Source organism: Mchenga conophoros, linkage group LG23 (assembly GCF_057382185.1).
Source record: "Mchenga conophoros isolate Kocher_MC1m ecotype Shallow Benthic linkage group LG23, M_conophoros_male_GT1.1, whole genome shotgun sequence".
In the NCBI taxonomy this organism is placed as follows: domain Eukaryota; kingdom Metazoa; phylum Chordata; class Actinopteri; order Cichliformes; family Cichlidae; genus Mchenga; species Mchenga conophoros.
Window position 1 is genome coordinate 40,860,617 of NC_140547.1, and position 26,404 is coordinate 40,887,020.

Sequence of the window (26,404 nt, forward strand, 5' to 3'; positions counted from 1 at the left end):
TAATTACTGCTGTAATATCTACACCTGTTTTTGCAAACATATGTCAACCTACTGTTAGAGTGCCTCTTGAGTATTCGTTGGTCCACTAGAGGACAGTGTTGAGCCTCAAATGATCAATGTGATCCAATAAAGCGTTGATGCTGGAACACAATAAATACAGATGAGACCGAAACAGCAGGGAGCAAAGCAGTATTAGACGGGGAAGCATGGGGGTCAATATCAAGCACATGAGAATATCAAAGTAAAGCATGAACTAAAACACACACATGCAGCAAACAGGAAGTGAAATATGACTGAATGGGAAAACAATGGACACAACTACATAGGAAAACAGACAACCAGAGCACAAAGACACAAGACAGATACAGGGACACAAGTAGGAAACAGAACGGGATCATAAAAGAAGGTAACTTGGAATAATAAAATCAAGTAGATGAACTACCTTATAAACAGAAACTACAGAGGATATAATGAGTTCTAAAGGAAATTAAATAAAACTAATATACAAAAAGCCAGAACAAAACACAATAAATTCTCAAAACCACCAGGAACATACAGTAGAAGAAAAACTTGAGAATAATTAACAAAGAAAACTATGAATACTAAATCAGAATGAAAACACAACTGGAGTGGAGGTAAAAAGGTCATTAAAACTACATCAGAGGCTAAAACTGAAAACGCTGGTTACAAAACCCAGGATTATGACAGAAGTAAGTTTTTAATTTTAAGAAATAGGTGTAAGGGACACATACACGTTAAGAAGCTATGCAGCTACAACTACATTAGACTGGCATCAGATAGAGCGAATAATAGAAGTCACATGACCCAAAGAGAAAGTGAAACGACATTTATAAATCCAAAGTCAAACATCATCTACATCAGTGTGAACAACAACCAAGACACGGCAACTTCACAGCACAGTTGGGCATTCAGGTACGGTAACACTGTGTTAATAATCCAATGCAGGAAATCCAGTTATTAAATTATTAAATTGACCTTTATTGAGTCATCTCACATTTGGTTGACGTGTGTCAAGTTAAATAATTTAATTTCAAAAAGAATTTAAAGAATTTACTGTTTTATAATTTACTGTCTTTTTTTGCTTGTTTAATTCACAGATAGTTGATGACAAAAAAAATGTTCAATATTAAAAAAATTTTTTCGGGTAAGCAGTTTTTTTCATTTCATATTCATTGTTGGTGGTTTTCTTCATCCTTCTCTTTTGATTTGCCCTATATTGTCATGTTTGTGAAGCTCTCGTGGGTTTAACATGTAATATTGAGCTACACAAGTAAAACTGGCTTGACTTGACTGAACAGTTTTGAAATCAGGAAATACTGGAGACTCGAGTGATCTTGATCTGAATTTGTTATAGATGTTTGCAAAATTATTTTACAACAGAAAAGTTACCATAATGTCCTTTGGTTTGGCAAAAAGTAACATTTCATTTGACTGGAAAATCTAATATAACTGTGCCTGAATATGGAAAAGTGTTGCTAACATGTTTTTACTTTGTCATATTTCAATTGCAGGTAATCGCTCACCACCTTCTCGTAAGATATTTTAAATATGATACAAAATTATTTAGTCCTGAGGAAAAAACTTGAGGCTTTTACACACCGGACACGTAAAATCTGCGCAAATATTTTCTGGTCTCGTCTGTTAGTGCAGCTAATGCAGCTGTTCACACTGACAGTTTGAGCAGCAGAATTCCAGGAAGTGTAATCATGTCATACTATTTACCTCAGACACACAGCTACTCAATGCGGCTTTCTGAAATCATTTCCCTGCCTCACCTCAAACTGTCCCACTCACATCCAGAACTATGTACGAACACACAGCTTCAGCTCCTGGATCCAACCGTTAAATTCTCCCTGCTGCTGTTTTCTTAGTTTCTTACTTTTCTCAGCTCGTCGTCGTTTGATGTCGGCTTCATTTTTAGTTTTCACAGTGCGTTTATTGAGGAGGAATTGTCCTCAAAAAAGCAACGCGTTCAGTGTTTAACAGCCTTAATACATAATGTGTAATTAATTTATAACGTTGCCCTTCCAGTGTGACTTTTATACAATTTACATTTTCACTTTACAGTGTTAGAGGTAGAAGAGAGGATCATACCATGGGGGTGAGTATTAAGAGTGTGGTTGCTTAGAGAGGTGTACTAGAATTATTAAGATTAACCATTTAATTTCACCTGTGTTAATCCTAGAGTCACAATTTTATATCACAAAATCCATCTCTTTTGACCTGTTTGATCATCGTGGTAACTTATGTTTAATGTTCGTTCAATTTGACTTTAAACCCATCTGTGGGTGTCACATTTTTGCTCATTCTGATGTCACTGTAAGTGATTCTCTGCTGAAGTATTAAATTTTATACATTCAAATTGTTACAGCAGCACAAACCTCTGAGTCACAATGTGGAATTCACATAGTTTCACATGGTGACACAGAAATGCATATTTGGTTATTTCAGGCTTCTGAAATTGCAGGTAGTAGAAAACAGATGTCAGCCTGTCTCAGTAGTACAGCCCTCAAGTGTTTTGTTTGTTTGTTGTGTTATTTTGTGTTTGTTCATAGCGCTGTTGTATAAACTGTAAGTGCACACTAAATCCTATTGTAATTTTCTGAATGAACAGTGAAAGAGAGCGAGAACTGCAGCTTGTCAGAGATTACAAGCCTCACAAAGATGTCCAGCATCTCAGAATTATGCTTCATGGACCACCAGGTGCTGGAAAGTCCAGCTTCATCAACTCTGTCGACAGTACTTTAAGAGGCAAAATCGCAACTCGAGCATTGGCAGCAGCAGCCTTTGGTGAAAGTTTCACTAATGCAGTATGTATGAGGATGTATCTATTCTTATCATAGTTGCACACTCATTTCCTTTGAGGTTTTCTATGACTACAGGAGCGCACTGCAGTGGTAGCTGCTTTATAAGCATTAAACTATAAACGAGTGAAAAATAGTCAGCACAACTAGTGTGTCAATTATTTTGAAAACTGTTAAGATCTTTAGTATCTGGCACTAATATAACAACACCACATTTTTTTATTTACAGTACAGGACATTTAAAATTCAGAAAGGAAATCCAGAAACTTTTTACCCTTTTGTCTTCACTGACACCAAGGGGCTTGAGAGGGGCGCTGAGGGATTAATTAATGTAGAAGACATCAAACTTGCCATTAGTGGACATGTCAAAGAAGGTTACACGGTATGATGTTTTTCATCCAGATGCTTGTACACAGTCTGTGATACAGAAACTGTATCGTGCAAAAAGGTTTAAGTGACTTTGCTTTTTTTTTTCCCAGTTCAAACCCAAATGTCTCTTGCGTGAATCGGATCCTGACTACAACAGTTCTCCTACTTTAGATGACAAAGTCCACATTCTGGTTTTCGTCATTCCAGCTGACAAAGTGAGCATAATCAATGATGACACATGGGAGAAGATGAAAGAAGTCAGACTACATGCTCGTGACAAAGGTGAGAGCAGATGTTCTACATGTATGACATCACGATTTCAAATAGTAGAAAAACATGAGATAAAATGATTGCATTGCTTTCTGTATTGGCAGGGATCCCACAAATAGCTGTTATCACTAAAATTGATGAAGCCTGTCCTGAAGTCAAAAAAGACATAAAGAACGCCTACAGGAGCAAGCACTTGAATCAGCTGGTATGTTCCAGGACTTTCATAACTTTCATGAGTTTGTAGACAGTTTACACATGGATGTCACATCTCTAATTCAGCTGTACATCTCAGTATATTTGAACAGAAACCTCAGATATAATGAGTACAAATATTTGAACAAGTAATTTATAATTATATCACTAGTGGAACAATACAGTGTCAGGTTTTTTAAAAATGTAATATTGTTTAAACTTAGATGGACACAGTGAACGTGGTCCTGGGTATTCCACTGAACTGCATCTTCTTCGTGAAGAACTACCACAAAGAAACTGATACGAATAACGATGTGGATTCACTGATACTGAGTGTACTGAAAAAGACCATTGACTATGGAGAGGACTACCTGAATGACATACAATCCTGACCTGTAATCAATGTGTGAGGGAGCTAGAAAATGAAAATGTTCAGTTACTCTTCAAGTGATTATGCTCATGTTTCATTTGCCATCGTTACAGTCACACAAAAAGGGTGTGAAAAGAAACTTCCTTTCTTTTGCAAATTAAATCCAAATAAATATATATATATTATATATTCAAAATGGTAACTGCATGAAGAATGACACATATATGCTTGTAAACTGTTATCTGCCGTGTAACTCAAATAAATCATTTTAACCCTTGATGTAAGACTCTCCACTGTGAATCAGTGATTTCTTGTTTAAAGAACTGTAATTTAAGTTGGATAAGTGGTAGAGGATCGATGAATAGATATTTAATTACTTAGGTTTTCAACCCATACAAGCATCCAGTTAGATATATAAGTCCAAATCAGGATATGTACTTAGTCCCCCCCCCTTGACTATGCATTTGAGAGCTTAATCAGATGGTACAGATCATCTGTCCTCTAGTCACAGTCGGACTACTATTCATGAAACTAGTAAGTTTTCCTACTCAGCTTTTTGTTTAATTATTTCCATTTACAGTAAACTCAGCCACGCTGATACTTTGTTACTACTGTCAATGTGAGAGTAAGAACATTGTAGGAATAAACAGTGTATAAGTATTGCTCGCTGCTGTTTAAAAGTTTGAGAGGAAAGAGTAGATATAAAAACAAACATCAAAGATGGGCTCAGTCTACGTATACACTTGATATCAGGTCAGCAATTACAGTGTCTGTGTCCTGGTTTAAGATCATATCTGTAAAATAGTTTTTAGCCAACATGAGGAAGTTAAATAAAGTTGTGCCTATGACTTTATTACTGATGCTCATCAGGGAAAGACAAAGTGAGCTGTGTGGGAGGCTTGGTTAGGATCCAAATACTGGGCTTTGACACAGAATAATTAATGAAAGGCAGCAGCTTTATTGTTGGAAAATACATGCTAACACTAAATGGTAAATGGTAAATGGCCTGTATTTATATAGCGCTTTACTAGTCCCTAAGGACCCCAAAGCGCTTTACATATCCAGTCATCCACCCATTCACACACACATTCACACACTGGTGATGGCAAGCTGGCAAATTGGTGGGGCAGCTGTAGCTCAGGTGGTAGAGCAGGTCACCTACTGATCGGAAGGTTGGGGGTTCAATTCCTGGCTTCCCCTAGTCTGCATGCCAAATATCCTTGGGCAAGATACTAACCCCAAATTGCTCTCCGATGCATCCATCGGAGTATGAACGTGTGTGAATGTTAGCTAAAAGAAGCACTTAGATAAACGTGCTTGTGTGAATGCACAAGTTGTACAAAGCGCTTTGAGTGCTCAGAAGAGTAGAAAAGCGCTATATAAGAACCAGTCCATTTACCATTATTACAGAGAACGGCATGTTCTTTTTGTTTTCATATTTTAATATATGAATATATAATATATTTAATTGTGTTGGGATTTTGCGTTGGTTCATATGGAACCCAAAGGGAAGAAATGCTTCACCATATTTTCTAGTCTTTGGCTTAAAATGAAGTTGGTTTGGAAACATATTCAGCTATGCTTCATCACCTGCTTTGCGTTTGTGTGGGCACCCGTGCTAGCAGTGTCCAAGCCTTGTTTGTTTTGTTTTTTTTTATCCTTTTCAGCCCCCCCTCCCCCCCAGGGGGCGGGCCCCACACTTTGGGAAGGTCTGGCCTAACATATGAAATAGGAAATTACCGCCATGTAATCCATATATTTCAGCATAGTAACTGTATTCTCAGCTCAAAACACATCTGTTTAAACTGGCTTATTCGCTTTAATGCTGATTTTATCTGTTGTCACGCTCTGTTTTGTAATTTTAACTTATTTTATGTATTTTATGACTATTGTTCCTTTTATTAATTGTGTTTTTTGTAAGGTGACCTTGGGTTTCTGAAAGGCGCCCTCAAATAAAATGTATTATTATTATTATTATTCTGAATATCACCTATTGAATGGTAACTGTAACGGATACATTTACTCATATTTTGTATTTAACACTGCCTGTTGATGAGATCTTGTGCCGCTCCTAAAACACCGGCCTCCAACTCCTAAAGAGACACGGTATCACTAAATTTAGCAAATATTAGCTTCAGGCTAGCTTGCTACGACAAATAGGCTAATACCAGTATTTTACCAGAACTTCACCAGATGTAGTTAAAAAAACTAAACTAATGTCCAGTTCAGTGGGACAGCAAAGAAAGATAACAAAAAATTATTACTTACCCGCGGTTTAGAGGGTCAAGCTGAAATTGAAGCAGCCATTGAAAGACGGGAAGAAAGAAGGATGGCAGCTTGGTCAGCACTAGTGGCCTCTATAATGTCTGCAAATACATACGGGTCGGACGGCAAAACGGTGCCAGCAGAGTGAAACCGAAAAACGGTTTGAAACCGAAAAATTGATTGAAACCGAAAAAAATTGGAATGAATCTGAAAAAAAAAAAAATAAGTGAAAACAAAAAAATTTGTTTCAATTAATTGTTTTTCACTATCATTTTTTTTTTCCAGTTTCAATATAAGATTTTTCAGTACATTTATTTCAGTTACTATATTTTTTTCGGTTTCATTTCAAGGTGGCATCGTTCTGATCCCATAAATGACCGGTTCTCTAAAAAGATCCGGAAATCCCATCACTACAATAAATTGACAGGACACGGACTTTCAAAGTAAAACAGGAAACATGACACAATTCACAAAGATGCAGAATTGACATTGAGACACATAGCGTGTCCATATTCATGGGCTGCATCCTCCTGAGGCCGCATTTGTAGACCGATTACGTCACAGCGACGCGCCGAAGGCTGTCCAAATTCGTAGACTCCTCCGAATGCAGCCGACAAATGCGTCCTCCTTTTCCCCGAATTTGAAGGATGGGTCGGGTGTGTCCTTCGTGGCCTACCATATCCCAAACTCCAGTTTCCAACAATGGCGGCCGCTACTAAGTTTTAAAATTACTCTTACTAATCTTTCTGGGTCACAAAATAAACTTTTAACATATTTTCAGGCGAGAAAGTAGCAGTGTAAACATCAAATATCTGCTCGGTTTATCAAGATATCGCATATTTGCAAAAGTGTTTCGACGTTTTCGGAGACGTCTGCTACCCACCAGCTCAATAGCTAGTCGGGAGCTTGAGGGTCACTGAAGCCGCCGAGAACGGCACAACTCCCGGTACATTATTTTCAGATCACCGAGACCTTCGCTACTCAGGTTAAACGTAATATATAAGTCACTTAGATAACCTAAAAATGTTATTGTTGGGCTTTTTTCAGTGTTTTATTTGTTCGTGAGTCAATCGGTTTGGCTGAGATTAAAGTTATTAGATTAGATAAAAGAAAACTTTATTAATCCCCCTGGTGGGTTCCTCCTTGGTTTTTACACAGCTGAATAAACATCAAACAGAAAACTGATTAAACAGAAGTATGAGACGGTCGAGAATTTACGCCAGTGTCCTGTTATATTTTAGATAGCAAGGAGCAGACGGCCGAGTTTATTAAACTCCACCGAGATAGCGGTGACACTAATCAGAAGGCTAGACCGTCCAATTTCCCCAGCCGTCTACTTCCGGCCTACTACCCGGCAAACGTAGACCACGAAGGCTGGGTCCTCAGGAGGATGCCCCATGAATTTGGACACAACCACAGGCTGAATGAATATGACACATGGAACACAGGGAAGATACAGTGACTTTAACTAAAAGCAGGAACAACAAATATAACATGAACAGAAAATCATCAAGAGAACTCAAAACTATGAATAGCAATAATCAAGGAATATAAATTAAACACAAACACAAAACAATGGGTTGCTGACCCAGTGCCGTGACACAAAGAGAGATGAGGGATACTTCCCAGAGTCTGACCTGTGTTGATCCAGCTGCTCCGTGGTTACCATGGTTACAGCATAAGGTTGTGTGAATTAAACAACTGGCACTGCAGTAACTTACCGGCAATATAATTGTTTACATTTTCATTACAAAAAAACTCTCTTACTTGGTTACCTCAAGTTAACTTAGACAACTTATACTTTAGGGGTATCACAGATAACGCCCACGTGATCTCTGAAATCTGGCCTCGTGTGGACTTTCCGAGAACACCACTATACTAAAATAAATAGGCTATTACCAATATACACATGCTATATTATAAACTATGATAGAAATCTAGAGGTGCTATTAATGTTGGGGATTTTTCTATGACATATATATACATATATACCACATACTGTAATCATATGTACTATGTAATCATATATACTGGTATACACAACATACACCTACACCGGAGTGTTTTATATATTGGAATCTTTGTGTTAAGCATTTAACCTACATGTTCAAATCACAAGACCCATATATTTAGGCCAGATATTATCTACAATTATATTAATAAAGTCTGTGCCACTTGTTGTATGAGCACCTGCTGATCCATACTGTTTGAAATATAGTAATTAGGATCAATAAGTAACCTTTGATCGTGTTATGGCCTGTGGTGACAAGTCCAAACATAGGGTTAAATAAACTTGGCCCTGCTGAGGATGCGCCTGGGGCTCTGTCCATCTTCACTAGTGATGTGTCATGTGCAAATGTGCTTTGCAGTGAATCAGAAGAGCCAGCTGTACTGTTTACTGTTCATAGGCCACTGTTTAATAAATCCTGTTTTAAGAATTCTACTCCTATTCCAGAGGATTTCTTTGAGTGATTTGATTTTAATAGCTTATCATATTGGTTTCAAAATTTGCAACCCGACATTAACATTTTTAGTTATAAAGAGACACCTTCCCGCCTTTAGTCCTATTCATAAACAATATAAATTGCCTTCTAACATCCAGAAGTCTGCATGTGTAACAAGCCACTAGTATGTGTCAAGTTAAAAGACTTAATTTCTAGAAGAATTTAAAGACTTCACTATTTTCTTCAGCTTGCTTTTTATTACCAACATGTAGTTAGTACAAAAAAAACATGAGCTTCGTTTGGAAAAATATAAAATCTGTTTGGGGTAAGCAGATTTGTTTTTATGATGATTTGATTTTATAATGGAAAAGATACCATCATGTACTTTGGATCTGAACATGGACATAAGGAAATAAATTACACATAAAGTAATAGTGAATAGGAAAAGGTGTTGCTAACATGTTGCTACATTGTCATATTTTAATTGCAGGTATTCCACCTCCCCCTTCACCTCCCTGTAAGAAATTAAAAATATGAAACAAAATTGTTCAAATGTTAAGATTAAACCAACACATAATAATGTATAATGAATTTGAATCCATTTCCTTCTGTTGGGATTCACACAATTAACATGTTTGCTTTACAGTTTTCGAGGTAAAAGAAATGAACATACCATGGATGTTAGTGTTACGGACGTGTTTCCTTCTTTGAGTTATAGAACTTTGAAAGTGAAAGTGAAGTGAAATTTATTTGGGTCAACAACAACAACACAGATTATCATTTTACATATAAGTACTCAATCATACAGTAACCAAAAAAGGAATAGGCTGAAGCCTTGTGGATTATAATTGTCAGGGTCCTGGGTCTCCTGACCCAGCGTTTTTAGTTCTTTGTGATTTTTGTATTATTGTACTTGTGTGTGATTTATTCTAGGGTTTCTAGTTTTGATCCCTTGCCCTTCATGTCTCTCTGTGTCCCCTCTGTTCTGTGTAAGTCTGTGTCTGCAGGTTTGAGTTTCCCTCTGTGTCTTTTGGTTCATCGAGTCCTCTGCCTTACTGGTTATGTCTCTGTGTTTCTTAGTTGCTGTCTCTACCATGTCAAGTTCGCATCTCTGTGTCATACTTCCTGTTTTACTTTGAAGGTCCGTGTCTTATTTGAATGTGTTCAGTTTACGCTTCCTTGTCTCGTCAGTTCTTATTTCCCCCGGCTGTGCTCTCCTTCTGTGTCTCATTCCCCTCGTTACTTCCCAGTGTATTTAAACCCTGTGTTTCTCTGAGTCAGTGTCGCGTCGTACCCTCAACAAGCTGTGTGTTTTGGCTCCGTGTTTCCAGTGTTTTGTCTCCAGCTCCAGTTTAGTATTTCTGCTACAGTGTTTTAGTCCACCAGCGTTTTTGTTTGTTTTTTGGTGAGTTTAGTTTAGTAAGAGGTTTTTCCCAGCAATAAAGCTCCACTTTAAGTTGTACTTCTGTGTCTGAGTCCTGCATTTTGGATCCACCACTCCTGCTTGCCTGCCTGCCACACAGCCAACCATGACAGAACGACGCGACCATCAAATGGATCCAGCGGACTCACGGTTTCTGTATCTCGCACAGTTGTGGGATTACTGCCGGGGCGTAATCCACGCTGAGGACACTCCCAAGAGACTCATCCAGGTAGTCTTTTTTGACAACTTTTTGTCTTCCACCCTCTGCACAGCTGGTTTTTTGTACATTAAAAGATTAAAACAACTAATAACAGCTCTGAGAGCCAGGATTTGCTTCGAACTGTTTGGCATGGGCGGTCCAGGCAAGGAAGGGTCAGCTGCCCTCCTGGAAGCCCTCACCGCCTGGTATTCTCAGCATCAGCGTTTTTTCCCATCAATATTTATCACTAAATTATTCGATCCTCCCTTAAGAAAGAGACTGCATCCTTGCTACCTTCACCCCACCACACCAGTGTCACCTGTGTCTCCAGTAGCTCAGCTCCCACTCCCACCTGTGTCTCCAGTAGCTCAGCTCCCACTCTCACCTGTGTCTCCAGTAGCTCATTTCCCACTCTCACCTGTGTCTCCAGTAGCTCAGCTCCCACTCTCACCTGTGTCTCCAGAAGCTCAGCTTCCACTCTCACCTGTGTCTCCAGTCGCTCAGCTTCCACTCTCACCTGTGTCTCCAGTAGCTCAGCTCCCACTCTCACCTGTGTCTCCAGAAGCTCAGCTTCCACTCTCACCTGTGTCTCCAGTCGCTCAGCTTCCACTCTCACCTGTGTCTCCAGTCGCTCAGCTCCCACTCTCACCTGTGTCTCCAGTAGCTCATTTCCCACTCTCACCTGTGTCTCCAGTAGCTCAGCTCCCACTCTCACCTGTGTCTCCAGAAGCTCAGCTTCCACTCTCACCTGTGTCTCCAGTCGCTCAGCTTCCACTCTCACCTGTGTCTCCAGTAGCTCAGCTCCCACTCTCACCTGTGTCTCCAATAGCTCAGCTCCCACTCTCTGCTCAGTCTCCTGTGTCGCCAGTTTTGCTCATTCACTCTATGCAGGGAGGTAACTTAATTTCTACTCAGGGTACTCTTCATGGTTTAGCCGCCGTTGGCACAGTTTGCCACTCCAGGGCTTCCCCAGAGGCTAGGTCTCAGTCCCCAGCTGATTCTGGACCCCTGAAGTTTAAGCAGCCCCCTAAGAACTGCACCATGTTAGCATTGGCTGGGCAGAGTCAGTGCTCGTTGCAGCGCCAGTTGTCCTCATGTCAGCCAAAGGACTTCATGCCTGTTGGCTTTGTTTTGGCCTCTGCTGGAGGGTCCGAGGGACCGCTCCGGCCTTTGTCTCCTGTCTCCGCTGGAGGGTCCGAAGAACCGCCCGGCCTTTGTCTCCTGTCTCCGCTGGAGGGTCCGAGGGACCGCTCCGGCCTTTGTCTCCTGTCTCCGCTGGAGGGTCCGAAGAACCGCCCGGCCTTTGTCTCCTGTCTCCGCTGGAGGGTCCGAGGGACCGCTCCGGCCTTCGTCTCCTGTCGTCGCTGGAGGGTCCGAGGGATCCGTCCAGCCGGCAGAGCCACCACCTCCGGCTTCCACGCCTCCGCCTGCAGCGCCTCAGTCTCCGGCTTCCACGCCTTCGCCTTCAGCAGCCTCCGAGTCATCACCCACGCCAGCTGCAGCCTCTTTATCCACGCCAGCTGCAGCCTCTTCATCCTCGCCAGCTGCAGCCTCTTCATCCTCGCCAGCTGCAGCCTCTGCTTCTGCCTCGCCAGCTGCAGCCTCTGCTTCTGCCTCGCCAGCTGCAGCCTCTGCCTCCGTGTCTTCGCCTTCAGCGTCGCCTGATCCAGCCTCATCTGGATCTGCGGTTTATCGGCCACCTTCCAGGCTACTGGTCGGGCGTCATCGCCGTCGTGGGCGGCCCCCTGAACTGTTTCCACGTCGCCGCCGCTGCCGCCCGAACGGCCGGCCGCCTGAACTGTTTCCACGTCGCCGCCGTTGCCGTCCGCACGGCCGGCCCCCTGAACTGTTCTTTTTTGGACTCATGTTTTGTTTTGGGGCTTTCTTGTGCTTCGGTGTTTTGTTTCGCCAACCATGACAATAATTATCCTATCCTTTACCCCATAGGAATAATCAAATCCTTAACCAAATAAGTTATATAACAGGTTGAAAAGAAATCAATGATAAATCAACAAATTAAATCAACACAAAGTAATTCATCAAGCCAAATTTCCGTAACGTTGAATGATACAAATGTTTAAATTCTTCCTGAAAGATGACAAAGAAAAACACAAACTGACACACATCTATACTTAACATTGGTTCTCACTTTAGGTATTTCAAACTTATAAGACCCCCTCCAATCATATTTTCCATCTCTTAACTTTGATGTGACTTATATTATTGACTCGTGCTTGTTATTTGATGTCAGTGTCATAGCAGATTATAAAATGTGTAAATCTATCAGTAGAAAGATTTAAACCTTACCAATGTGCAGCTGTCTTATTGGCAATAAATCAGTGTTGATCATGCACTGAGTGCTAAACTAAATCTATGAAATTATGAATTTACAAGATTAATCGTTTTCTGCTACCACTTCTCACTTGCCTCTTGCTGTTATACTTCTTATAATCTTTATAGATCACCATCACATTTTCCTCTTCCTCTTTCCTCTTTGTCTCTGACGGTCCGGCCAGTGAGTTATGTGACATGTCAAATGAGCCTTTTATGTAACTGAGGCAAACGCTAGGGTGTTTGGCTGGGATGAACTTACAATGGCCCCACTGTGTGTGTGTATGTGATACAGCATAAGGCCCATTTGTGGTGTTATTCTAAATGCATATAACTAAGTGAGAAAGTGATGTTACAATTACTAAAGCGATCGATAAATAAAAGAAATCTGCCAGGACACCTGGTCATTCTGAGCAAGAAACCCTTTCTACCTAGACTGTTTCTGTTGCCAAAGAAATGGTTTTTAGAAAGACTGAAACTTCCCCTACCGCTTCCCCAGAGGCAGAGCTGCCAAACTCAGCTGATTCTGCACCCCTGGAGGTATCTGCACAGCCTGTTTCACCTGGGAGCTCAGCCGGCCGTCTCTGCTGAGAGTGCAGGCGAGCCAACCCAGCCACCTCCATTCTCTGCTTGAAGCTCCAGTGAGTTTACTCAGCCAGCAGCGGACTTTTTTTTTTTTTTTGGCTGTTGCTGCCTGAACAGAGCAAATGGTCTGCACAGTTCCAGCCAACTCCACCTCAACCAGAGGTCTCGCAGGTACTGGTCCTGCTTCTGTTCCTGCTGGGGGCTCTGGAGAGCTGTGCTAGTCGTTTGTTGCCGCTGGAGACACTAGAGAGCCGCTCCAGCCATCTGTCTCTGTTGGGGTCACGGAATACTCACTACAGCTGTCCATGGCTTCCACGCCGCCATCAGTGCTGGCTGGGGGCTCTGATGAACCTGCCAAGTTTTCTTCTGTTCTCAGGAGGCTCAGGAGGGTCCATCCAGCCATCAGTGCCACCATCAGCGTCAGCTCAATCGCCAGCTTAACAGCCTTATCCACCTACAGCAGCCATGTCGTCACCCGTTCAGGTGCCAGGGGCTGCTCTGCCACCATCTGGTCCTGCTTTGTCTGGCTCTGCGTCATCTTGTCCTACGCCATTTCCCACACGGTTGACCTCTGGACCTGTCTTCTTGTTGCCACTGCTTTCCGCACGGCAGGCCTCCGAAACGGTTTCAGTCTGAGTTGTTGCCTGCACTTGGATCCTCTTTTTCCTTTTTTTCACACGGCTCTTCTCACTTGCCGTGACAGTTGTTGTGTCCTTGGGCAAGACACTTAACCTACTGCCTACTGGTGATGGCCAGAGGGGCCGATGGCCGATATGGCAGCCTCGCTTCTGTCAGTCTGCCCCAGGGCAGCTGTGGCTACAACTGTAGCTTGCCTCCACCAGTGTCTGAATGTTAGCGTGAATGAATAGTGGAATTGTAAAGCACTTTGGGTGCCTAGAAAAGCGCTATATAAATGCAGTCCATTATTACATCACTGGTACTTTCCGGGCACTCAGCCACCGGATTTTCTTTGCCCACACCACTGCTGCTTCGCTTTGCACATGGCTGGCCCCTGAACTGTGTAATTGCCACTGCTGGCTTTGCGGTCGGCCTCCAGAACTGTGTGCTGAACTTAACACAACCAAGGCTGGAGAGCAATACTGGAAGATTATATGGTTGAATGGTGCAACCCATTAGGCAATGCTCAGTGGATCTAAAAGGGACCACAGCAACTTCCCTGAACAGGATCCAATAACTATCACCAGCATCAGGCCCTGGCCTAAATTTCGTTCTTTTAATTCTTTTGGCGGAAAAGAAAGCCTGGGCTCAGGGTGGTCAAAGCTCAAAAAATGATCTTTATTTTACATTCCCGGGAACAGAGAGCTGTTAGAATCAGAATCAGAATCAGCATACTTTATTGATCCCTGGGGGAAATTATTTTTTGTTACAGTGCTCCATTATAAACCAACATTAAGACTAGACAGACAATACACTAACTAAGAATAGTACAATATATACATATATATACATACATACATACATAAGTCACTCATAAATAAATAGCTGTGTAGTTATAGCAGCAAACAGTGTGTTAAGTGGATGCGTTGTACAGGGAGATGGCCACAGGCGCTATCATGCACCCACAGTTCTGAAAAAAATCACAAGCTGCATGTTGTATTTAATATATATATATTCTTAGTGCTTATTTACTGATTATATTGTTTTGTGTAGGCCTTTATAAACCAGACCCAGATGAGACAAGAACTAGGTTAAGGATGACAAGTTGCCCCTTAGACAGGGGAAGTAGAGAAAAGGGGAAGTTAGTGCAAAGCTGCACTGGAAATCTGACACTGTGGAGGTAAACACAGGGGGTGGGCTCTCGGGCAAGAATTCCCCGGGGACCCAGAGGGGCTTACCGAGGACAAGTTCAGCCGGGGAAACCCTGAGGTCTTCTTTAACCACGCAGCGCAACCCCAGTAAAACCCATGGAAGGCGGTCAACCCAGTTGCCAACTGTGAGAGAAGCACGGAACGCGGCCTTAAGCGACCGGTGGAAACGTTCGCACATCCCGTTGGCCTGCAGGTGGTACGCAGTGGTTCGGTGGACCTTGACCCCCAGGACGTCAGCCATGGCAGACCAAAGCTTGGAAACGAACTGGGGGCCCCTGTCTGAGGTGATGTCGGCGGGGGGACTGAAACGCGAAACCCGCGTTGACAAAAATGCCCTGGCCACTGCTGCTGCTGTAGTGGACGCCAGAGGCACTGCCTCGGGCCAGCGGGTTGTGTGGTCCACTACAGTCAAAAGGTGCGTGAAACCTTGTGACTGCGGCAGAGGACCAACCAGATCCACATGCACATGATTAAAACGCCTCCCTGGAACGCGGAAGGGTTCGAGGGGCGCCTGTGTGTGCCTATGGATCTTAGCACGTTGGCATGGGATGCACGCGGCAGCCCAGTCTTTCACCAATTTACGAAGGTCCGGCCAAACAAACCTAGAGCTGACCAGCTTGACCGAGGCCCGGACGCCTGGATGAGAGAGGGCGTGTATGGAGTCAAAATCGCGACGACGCCACGAAAGGGGAACTACAGGGCGTGGACGGCTGGTGGAAACATCAGAAAGTAGGCTAGGCCCGCCGTTCCACACGGGTCTGTCCTCCAGTACAAGGCCCGTTTGCGCAGACCGAAGGGCAAGGACGTCCGGGTCGGCCTGTTGGTCAGCGGCCATAGCCTCAAAGTCTATGCCAACATAAACGGGAGAAACCAGCACGCGGGATAGACAGTCAGCCACGCAGTTGGACTTACCAGCCACGTGCTGAATGTCAGTTGTGAACTCGGAAATGGCTGCCAACTGGCGCCCGCTCCACGGATCAGACCTTGGACATCGCGAATGTCAAGGGTTTATGATCAACGTACGCGGTGAAGCTCCGACCCTTGAGAAAAAAACGAACATACAGATTCTTTTTGGTGATTTGTTACAGAGCTGTTGGGGCATGAGAGCGCCTAGCAGCTCCCTATTCCCGGGAATGTAAAATAAAGATCCTTTTTTGAGTTAGACCACTTTTAGCCGTGTTTTTCTTCACCGCCAAAAGAATGCAAAGAACTGAATTTAACAATGTGTATATATAGTTCTGCTACGTCACATATAGTTTCGATCAAAACACTATGCTTAGTTTCACTTTCTGTCTGCACCTCCTGTGCTCTGCAAAAGCATGCAGTTTCCTGTCAGCCTGCGACCTAGTTTACACTCAAAGTTGGCTATCTCTTATTAAAATACATAAAACAATATAATCAGCAAATAAGCACTAAGAATATATATTTAAATCCCAACAACGTCTACTGACCGAAGAAGCTGACTGCATTCCATGAGTGTCTGGCAGTACAAATGAACCAGCTGCTAGTTGATGAGCGATACCCAGAATGGCTAACTAAAGGCCGGAACAGTCCTGATCGTTAAGGACCCCAGAAGGGACCGGTCCCATCCAACTACCAGCCAACAACCTTCCTCAGTACCATATGGAAGGTCCTGTCAAGCATCATAGTAGACTTATGTCATGAACATGGAACAGAAAGGAAATGGTAGAAACACCAGAGGGGCAAAACACCAGCTACTGGTAGATAGAGCAGTTACCTGAAACTGCAAGACCAGACTGACCAACCTGTGCAATGATTGATCACTGAAAAGCCTATGATTCAATGCCTCACACATGGAATGCCTCGAACTATACAAGATCAACAGGACCATACTGTAAGAGCCTTCATCGACTGGGATGTGGTGCAAAGGCCTAAACCATGTCAGCCAAATCATTGACAAGACTGGCTACAGATACCAACTACAAAATGAAAGAAATGTTACCCACCTCTTCTATATGGATGACAGGAGTAAATGTGACATTGATTTACTAATGAACACCACTAAGATGTACAGCAACAACACTGGAATGTCATTCGTACAAGAGAATTGTAGTTGGATGGCAACAAAGCGAGGGAACAGCTGTGCTTAAGAAGTCCTGAGACATGCCCTTCAGGGTGGTGACCAGAACCACACAAGATCAATGAATTAATCAACTTAGAGCAAGGGGGGGAAAACAAACAAGAACAACAAACAAACGTTAGTGATGCAAATACTAAAATAAACTTTTCTCAGCTTTGAGGATAGCAACTGATTGCTTTATCCTGTCTATATGTCCTCAGAGTAATTTTCACTGTACACATTTTGTTTTTCTGTGAAGCAGGCGACCTAAAGCTCTTGGGGAAAGAAAAGTGGAAGCAGTGTACAGGCTGAAGAAAAAATTTAAAAAGTATTTTTTTTAATGACCATAACAACACAAACAAGCAAAAAGGAAAAAGAAATGAATTTACAGTATTTAATTTTATAAACTTACAGAATTGCCCTCATATAAAGCTGTCAAATTTGAGCACTAAGCAACAAACATTTTTTGACGGAACTTTTAGAATTATTTGTTTGTCAAAGACACATCATACTGTGCTGAAAAGTAAAGCCAATGCCAAAGTGCCAAAAATTGCAGTACCCCCAATGACCTCTTGAGGCTTATTCCAAAAGTGTCAAATTTTACAGCATTAAAGAGCACGTTAAACACCTGATAGAAAAAAAAAACTCTTGTACTTTGAGGACAATTTCCTCCATTATAACAAATTTAAGGAAGGTGGGATTTTTTTAGTACTCCTAACAGCTAAAACATTAAATTGACTCATATAACTTATTGACGGCAGAGATATTAATTACCTGGAAAAATCTGATTCAACATTTTATTCACTCAGACAAATGGGTGAAATTAATAGGAGGGTGGGGTGATTTTAGTCACAGCAACTACTGTAATAATCTTCACTGCTATAATATCTGAACACACAATGAATTTAATTTTGAGTATCCAGTACTTTGGCTTGTGTAATGATGATGGCTGAGTTAGGAAGGAGACAATGAGGAAGATAAATCCAGTATGGTTTGAGATATTTATTCATGGGTGGGTCTCCTCTCTCCCATGCTACAAAGTGAAGACACATTAAAGGTGACTGGTTTGTGTCATAGTCCTGGGTCTTCAGCAGGGTTTTACAGTGTATTGTGATTCATTCTTTTTATTTTAAGAGATTTTCATATAGTTTGGTTCTGTATTAGTTCTGTCTTTAAGTCTGTGTTCTCTAGTGCATCTGAGTTTGTTTTTTCTAGTTCCCGGTTTTTGTTTTGTTATATGTTACATTTGTTCTCTTTCGTGTTTCTGTTTTTCCTTTGTCGAGTTCACTTGTGCAATTTACGCCCCAGTGTGTGCTTTTCTTTTGTTGCTAAGTCTTTTTCCAGCAAATAAAAGCTGTGGTTTTTAGCTAAACCTCTGTCTCATGAGTTCTGCATTTGGGTCTGCTCTCTGCACACCACATGCTCTTTTCATGACAGTTTGAAATAAAGAAAAATACAAAATACAAACAAAGTACAATCTCTAGAACAGTATGATGTCTTTTTTTTTTTTTTTTTTTTTTTTTTTAACGTGTGTGTGTTTGTGTGGGGGGGGTCATACCTACTCAGATCCCTACATTTTTCTTTTCTATGGATTTGGGGGCTAATTCTAAAAAGAGTAACATTCAATAACACAAAAAGTACCACTTTAAAGCACACACACACAGCCATGCTAGGACCAGAAAATGTAGTGTGATGTTGTAACAAAAATCTGAACGAATGTCTTAAGACTTGATAAAAACCAGTAAGTGAAATATGTCACAGTGAAATACAAGACATTATGATCAACATTTTTAATATGTATTTTTTTCCACTTGTCTTCTCATTCAAGGTCTGTTGTGTTTGTTACCGTAATGTTATCAGAGACTGAGAGAAAGAATATTACTAACAGGATGGATCAGACAGTGTGTATGCAGCGTATAGCCCCTTACACAGATACAACATTTTTATGATATGTGGAAGCCAGTATACTGTTATGGTAAATGGCCCCAAAGGACCCCAAAGCGCTTTACACGTTTAGTCATTGTAGCTGTAACGGAGCGGAAAGGCTGATTTTATTTCCAAGATGTTTTGTGTTTTTAAAAGGAAGGAAACCTTCCTCCAAACGGACAGAGCAGTGGAGCCGCCAAGGGAAAGCACACGATTAAACTGTAAGATTAAAAATATAATTTATTATATTTAAATAGTTAAAAATGTAAGATAAATTAAAACAACCTTGGCCAAGGGATAACACAATAAAAATCAATAAAACACAACATTAAAAGTCCAGTGGAATCCACCACAGCATAAAAGTCCCAGGGAGTTAAGAAATCCAGCGAAGTAAAAGGGAAACCCAGCGGAGTCCTCTCCTTCCTTTCCGCATTCGCGTCTTGATATGCTAGAGAAAGGGAGGAGCGGCAGTCACTATTCTTCCGGCAGTTTTTATTCAATAAAAGGGGATAAGTCAAAGACTTACCCCGGGTGGGCAGAGCTCTCAACTTCGCCCGCCGCTTCTTAAAAACTGCAAAGCCACACAGCCGTCCCGTGCCTTCCGCTGGTGCTGTCTCCGCTCTCCCCGCTGGTACTGTCACTCTCTGCACTGGTGCCCTGTGCGCTGGTGCCCTGTGCGCTGGTACTGTCCGTTCTCCCCGCGCTGGTGCCTCTGCGCGCTGGTCCTAACGCCCAGCTCCACCAGCCCCTTCGGCTTGCAGGCGCTGCCGCCTGGCACCACTTACTCCTGGCCGTCTCTCAAGCCTCTCGGTCGAACTGCTTCCTTTGGTCTGCCAGGCCCTCTTATTGGCCTCTCTGGGATCTCTCGCAGGTGTGAACAGTTTATTATCAGGTAGGGGCGGAGTCTTTCCAGGACAGGTGTTCAATTTAAATAAGATAAAAACATGCAATAAAGCTCATACAAACAAACCCAATATACAATATTAAAATATTAAAACAGATAAAACATTGCAAAACATGCACAATAAAACTCTAAATAACTTGTCCCGTTTCACCCCGTGACATAGCCACAGCCGCCCTGGGGCGCACTGATAGAGGCGAGGCTGCTGGACACTGGCGCCACTGGGCCCTCTGACCACCACCAGTGGGCAACGGGTGAAGTGTCTTGCCCAAGGACACAACGACCGAGACTGTCGGAGCCGGGGCTCAAACTGGCAATCTTCCGATTACAAGACAAACTGCCAACTCTTGAGCCACGATCGCCCCACAATGTTGTGATTGGTTGTCTCTTGGGTATTTACTGATAAGGCAATAGTCTCCGGTCTTCTTTGTGTTGGGTTCACCTCACATGGACACTTGCCTGCAAAACAAGATAACGCACATACACTCTTCTTTTGTCCTTTGTTCCGTCCATTAGATACATTTTCTTTGTTGCCTCTTCTCTAATCTAGTTTCTAATGTGCTCTGTAAGTGTGAGCGGTGTCTTTCCTTTTCCACCTGTATCTTTTTTATGCAGTCTTTCACACCGTGAGACTGCTGTTTTTATCCTTCTGAACAGGGAGCACATCATTCTGTTAGCAGAGCAATATGTAAAGTTCATCTAAGCATCTCCCATTAATTTTCAGTGATTAAGCAAAATTCCCACAGGTCACAGGGGTGTTGGAACCTATCCCAGTTGTCATAGAGTCGGGATACACCCTGGATAGCTCATCTGTTCTGGCTGTATCCCAAGATATAGAATTAGACTACCTGGGCAAGGGATTTCACTCTCAAAGTGCTTCTTGTTTATTTTGCTTGCTTGTTTGTTTGTTTTGTTTGGTAATTTCTTTATTTGGTTATTGTCATTTGTAACCATTTATCTTGCCCAGACGCACTTTACTTAATGTGTCAGTCGAATAAAACTGCCCCTATATCATGTACTGTCAGATGAGTTACTGCTATTTAAACTGAACACTTTTTAAGATAGTTTTACTTTCAATCAACTACGCAAGCTTTAACAAATCATTCAGCTGAGGGGTATAGCTCAGTAACATATCCATGTTGTGGGCTTTTGTAATTACTGGGAAATGATAATAATACAATAATAACAATAATACAAATATATATACAAATTAGAATTTGTATCACTTAATTATATTTGTTCTCTCTTAAAGGGGAAATTAAATCCTACACATGACACATGAATTTAAGAAAAACACAGACAGTGTTACATCTCTGTCAGCTTTTAAGAGCAGGGCTCAGTGATGTAAATTAACCTTTATGTGCGTTTCATTTTCCCTTTAAATCCAGCCAGCAGTTCATTTGACTAATCCTGCTTTTCATATTAGTACTTTGCTTGCTCTCCCAAGTGCCTACCAGGTTTCCCTTCACTTGTCACCCTTTGTCCTCTGACAGGAATTAAAAGCTATATGAAATGGAATTTAATGTACTGTTTATAGACATCAGCAATGTCAATAGATGCATATTTTAGATGGGAAATCTGCCAAAGCTGGAAATTAAGCATGGGACTTGGCTGATTTTGTACCTTTCGGCAGTCTGTCCTCACGAAAGGAAAAACAGGCCTATAAAATCTGGTGTTAGGTAGAGCTCTTTCTGTCTCTCCCTCTTTCTATCCCTCTCTTTGTCTCTCTTTCCCCTCTCTTTACTTCTACAGGCTTGACAGGAGGACAAGAGACTGTTGTCATAGTGAAGTTGGAAGAGTTATCTCCTATTACTGGTAGATGTCCAGAAGGTGCAGAAGATGAAATATGAGCCAGACACAGTACTTACTTAGTACTTAGTTCCTCCTACGCCGAGCGGCGCATCGGGCAGCTAGTGATCTCCATCGATGTCGGTCAGCAGCGACTGCTTCAGCTTCGTCCCAGGCAATGTCGACAGTTCTCAGATCGTCCATAAATGTTCGACGCCATGTGGTCTTTGGTCGGCCTTGCTTTCGCTTGCCAGACACAGACCTAAGGTCAAAAATGGAGGACCAAGTTTAAACCGTAGGCCTTCTCCCAGCTATATTGACCAATCACATTAATAGTGTGTTTTTATGACACATAATAAAAGTGTTTACTCCCTGGGTGTGGTGCTCTTGTGTTCATTCAGTTTGTTGAACGGAGGAAGAGACATAGTGCTGTTATTAATTTGAACCTTCAATCGTTTAATTAATAGAGGAAAATTTATACTTTGAGTTTCTTTATCTTCTCTAATAAAATGAATTCAACAAGACCTGCAGAACATTTAGGTTCAGTGGCTGATATGCAAACTTTATACAAATTATTTAAGCAAATCGTGTTTAAATACTTTTTTCTTTCACTTTCAGTAGTGTAACACTTAAATGCAACTGGCATATAGTTCAGTATCCTAGTTATCTATTTATATAGATACAGACAATATTTTTACTTTACCTGAGGATGAGTCACATCCAACCAAGAAAAGGAGAACAATGAGCAAACACCTGGGACAGTGTTGTGCTCTCAACTTTGGGCCATACAGACTCTGGTAACCCCACCATTTCTCCCCATCACTCTCTGAAAAGATCCCTGCTCATCATCCTTGATGGGGCCATTTAAGAACTGTAAACTAGATTTTCACACAAGAATAATGACCTGATGAGAGCCATATCTAGTCTGGCACCCAAATCTAGCACATTTTTAGATCCCACCCTGTTGCACCCTCTGGCTGTGATGGCTGGTACTGTAGCAGATGTTGTAAATCTGAAAAATGAAGTTCTTGTGGCAAAACAGATGCTGCTCAAAAAATATTCAAAGGAAACAGACCTGTCCACTGTGTGTAAAGTCCTACAGGAGTACAAGGTAATCTTTCCTAAATTGTGTGTAACAGCCCTGGTAATTGGCGTGTCTTCAGCATTGTGTGAGAGTTTATTCTCCACTTTGTCAATGGGTCCTAACCAGAGATGGGCAGTAACGCGTTACTTGTAACGCGTTACTGTAATCTGATTACTTTTTTCAAGTAACGAGTAAAGTAAGGGATTACTATTGCAAAATCGGTAATTAGATTACCGTTACTTTCCCGTAGGAACGCTGCGTTACTGCGTTACTAAAACCGTGATTTTTTTGCGAGAATGTCTCATGACAGTGATGTAAGCGAGTGCGCCGTTGGTGACAACAATGGATCATATATCGATTGTGGGAGAGAGTATGAGCGTGCAGCGTTTAAAGCGTGGAAGTACTGACCTTACTTTGAGTTTGATTCCATAAAAAGTGACAAAAACATTAGATTACATTAAAAGATTAAAACTAATAAAACAAGTTAAAAAAAGAGACTTTTCCATTTGATTAACAATTTTTCCACAGAAAAACTAGCTTTACAGCCAAATACTGCATTAGCGGGCAACATATTACACAAAAACAAAGTTGCAACTTATACTTCAAGTACATACTGGCGATACAACCATAACAGGAGATGTGGACAATATTTTCTCCAACAGGACACCATAAACTGCGTGCCAATATGTTTCCCTTCTTTTTTCTCACTCGCTTTCTTGACTGAGCGGACTTCCTGTTCAATAAAGTATTTTTTCAAAATAAAGCCGTTTCTAAAGTGCATTGCTTGAAGCAACCACATTATGTGTAAACACATAATGAATAACAACTGACTGAGAATTATATTTTAGTGATACAACATTTTACAACTTTTAGTGATAACCGAACACACACTGTGTGCTGTCAATCTTACATGCTGCACAATAATGTTTAATATTTAGTATTTACTGTTATATTCACATAGATTATCGTGTTGATGTTGTTTATTATATTGCTCTCTTTTTTTTTGCTTGTTTTCTTTTTGTTTCTTTCGCAACAGGTGATCCAGGTGATTGATATATGTATTTGTCTGTTTGTTTTGTTGGTTTGTTTTTTGCTCTTTATCACTGTTCCTCTTTTCCGCTGTTTTTCTTTCCCTACCTCTCTTTCGTTCTCCCTTTTCTTTCCCCCAGTCATGTCTGTCCCGTGTGTAGCAAGTGAAAATAAAATAAAATAAACAATAAAACCAAAGGTGGATCAAATAGACCAATGCGGCAAGGCCGGGATGGTCCATTTGGTAAAGTAAATCTGTTGGGCATCTTTCTTTGCCTTTAGACAGCAATTCCGATGGCAAAAGAACCAAACGGTAGAGGCGGGAAAAAAAATTAGGCCATCCAGTTAAATTTTATGTTGTTTGTTTTAAAGGCCTGGATCGATATTTTATTTTATTTTATTTTATTTATTTATTTTATTTCTTTATTCTATTTTTCAGATTCATTTTTCAAGACTTGGTCAACTGACTTTTTTTTTTATGACTTGGCCTACCCTTTTTATTTTTTTTTAATATTGGCAATAGTGACAAATGTTATTGTTGGGTTTGGATATATTTGATATAGGTAATTGAATTAAGGTAAATGTTTTTAGTTGTTATAATCTGATGAGGAATATTTTATTTTATTTTTTGTTGCTTTATTTTTCAGTTTTCCCCTGAGGGATTGCCACCTTAATGTGGTCAGGGGGTTTGTGTGCCTCACTGACCCCTTAACAGCTAGACCAGCAGAAGCTTAGCCTTCAGTTGGGAAACCCAAGTGGAACAGGTCTTAGGGTAGAGGCCTGACAAAGTGCAATCCAGTTACATAACAAAAACAGTTATCCAGAGCACCCCACCCCTTCCCTGCCTCCGTTACATTTCTGCCTGCCCCCTCATATGCCTGTCTAGAACCAGCCCAAAAAACTAATGTTATTGTACTTGGCCCTAAAAATCTTAGAAATATGGTATCTAATCAGGTAAGTACTCTGGGTGGCATTACTTTGGCCTCCTGTGAGGGTTAGGAGTCATTTTTGACCTGTATATGTTCTTCAATGAACATATTAAACAAATGTAGGACTGCTTTCTTCCATTTGCACAATATCTCTAAAATCAGAAATATCCTGTCTCAGAGTGATGCTGAAAAACAATTTTTTGTGTTTATTACTTCTAGATTGGACTACTGTAATTCCCTATTCAATTCAATTCAATTCAATTTTATTTATATAGCGCCAAATCACAACAAAAGTCGCCTCAAGGCGCTTCATAGATACAGAGAAAAACCCAACAATCATATGACCCCCTATGAGCAAGCACTTTGGGGACAGTGGGAAGGAAAACCTCCCTTTTAACAGGATGAAACCTCCGGCAGAACCAGGCTCAGGGAGGGGCGGCCATCTGCTGCGACCGGTTGGGGTGAGAGAAGGAAGACAGGATAAAAGACATGCTGTGGAAGAGAGACAGAGGTTAATAACAGATATGATTCAATGCAGAGAGGTCTATTAATACATAGTGAGTGAGAAAGGTGACTGGAAAGGAAAAACTCAATGCATCATGGGAATCCCCCGGCAGCCTAAGTCTATTGCAGCATAACTAAGGGAGGATTCAGGATCACCTGGTCCAGCCCTAACTATATGCTTTAGCAAAAAGGAAAGTTTTAAGCCTAATCTTGAAAGTAGAGATAGTGTCTGTCTCCCGAATCCAAACTGGAAGCTGGTTCCACAGAAGAGGGGCCTGAAAACTGAAGGCTCTGCCTCCCATTCTACTTTTAAATACTCTAGGAACAACAAGTAGGCCTGCAGAGCGAGAGCGAAGTGCTCTAATAGGGTGATATGGTACTACAAGGTCATTAAGATAAGATGGGGCCTGATTATTTAAGACCTTGTATGTGAGGAGCAGGATTTTGAATTCAATTCTGGATTTAACAAGAAGCCAATGAAGGGAAGCCAAAACAGGAGAAATATGCTCTCTCTTTCTAGTCCCTGTCAGGACTCTTGCTGCAGCATTTTGGATTAGTTGAAGGCTTTTCAGCGAGTTTTTTGGACATCCTGATAATAATGAGTTACAGTAGTCCAGCCTGGAAGTAATAAATGCATGAACTAGTTTTTCAGCGTCACTCTGAGACAGGATATTTCTAATTTTAGAGATGTTGCGCAAATGGAAGAAAGCAGTCTTACATATTTGTTTAATATGTGCGTTGAAGGACATGTCCTGGTCAAAAATGACTCCAAGGTTCCTCACAGTGTTACTGGAGGCCAAGGTAATGCCATCCAGAGTAAGAATCTGGTTAGATACCATATTTCTAAGATTTTCAGGGCCGAGTACAATAACCTCAGTTTTATCTGAATTAAGAAGCAGAAAGTTAGCGGCCATCCAGGTCTTTATGTCTTTAAGACATTCCTGCAGTCTAACTAATTGGTGTGTGCTATCTGGCTTCATGGACAGATAGAGCTGGGTGTCATCGGCATAACAGTGAAAATGTATGCTATGTCTTCTAATGATGCTGCCTAAGGGAAGCAT

The 26,404-nt window shown here is 41.5% G+C and overlaps 2 protein-coding genes across 2 annotated transcripts in view; both read left to right on the forward strand.

Annotated features, from left to right (window-relative positions):
* LOC146547829 (interferon-induced protein 44-like) overlaps positions 1 to 26,404 on the forward strand; it is a 67,579-nt gene that overhangs the window by 20,124 nt on the left and 21,051 nt on the right. The window lies entirely within an intron of this gene.
* On the forward strand, positions 889 to 4,296 carry LOC146547831 (interferon-induced protein 44-like). Its single transcript, XM_085265287.1, has 9 exons — positions 889 to 933; positions 1,119 to 1,165; positions 1,533 to 1,553; positions 2,089 to 2,122; positions 2,636 to 2,831; positions 3,055 to 3,207; positions 3,305 to 3,476; positions 3,569 to 3,669; positions 3,881 to 4,296. The coding sequence occupies exons 2-9, from the start codon at positions 1,126 to 1,128 to the stop codon at positions 4,046 to 4,048; spliced, it is 885 nt and encodes a 294-aa protein (XP_085121413.1). The 5' UTR covers positions 889 to 933; positions 1,119 to 1,125; the 3' UTR covers positions 4,049 to 4,296.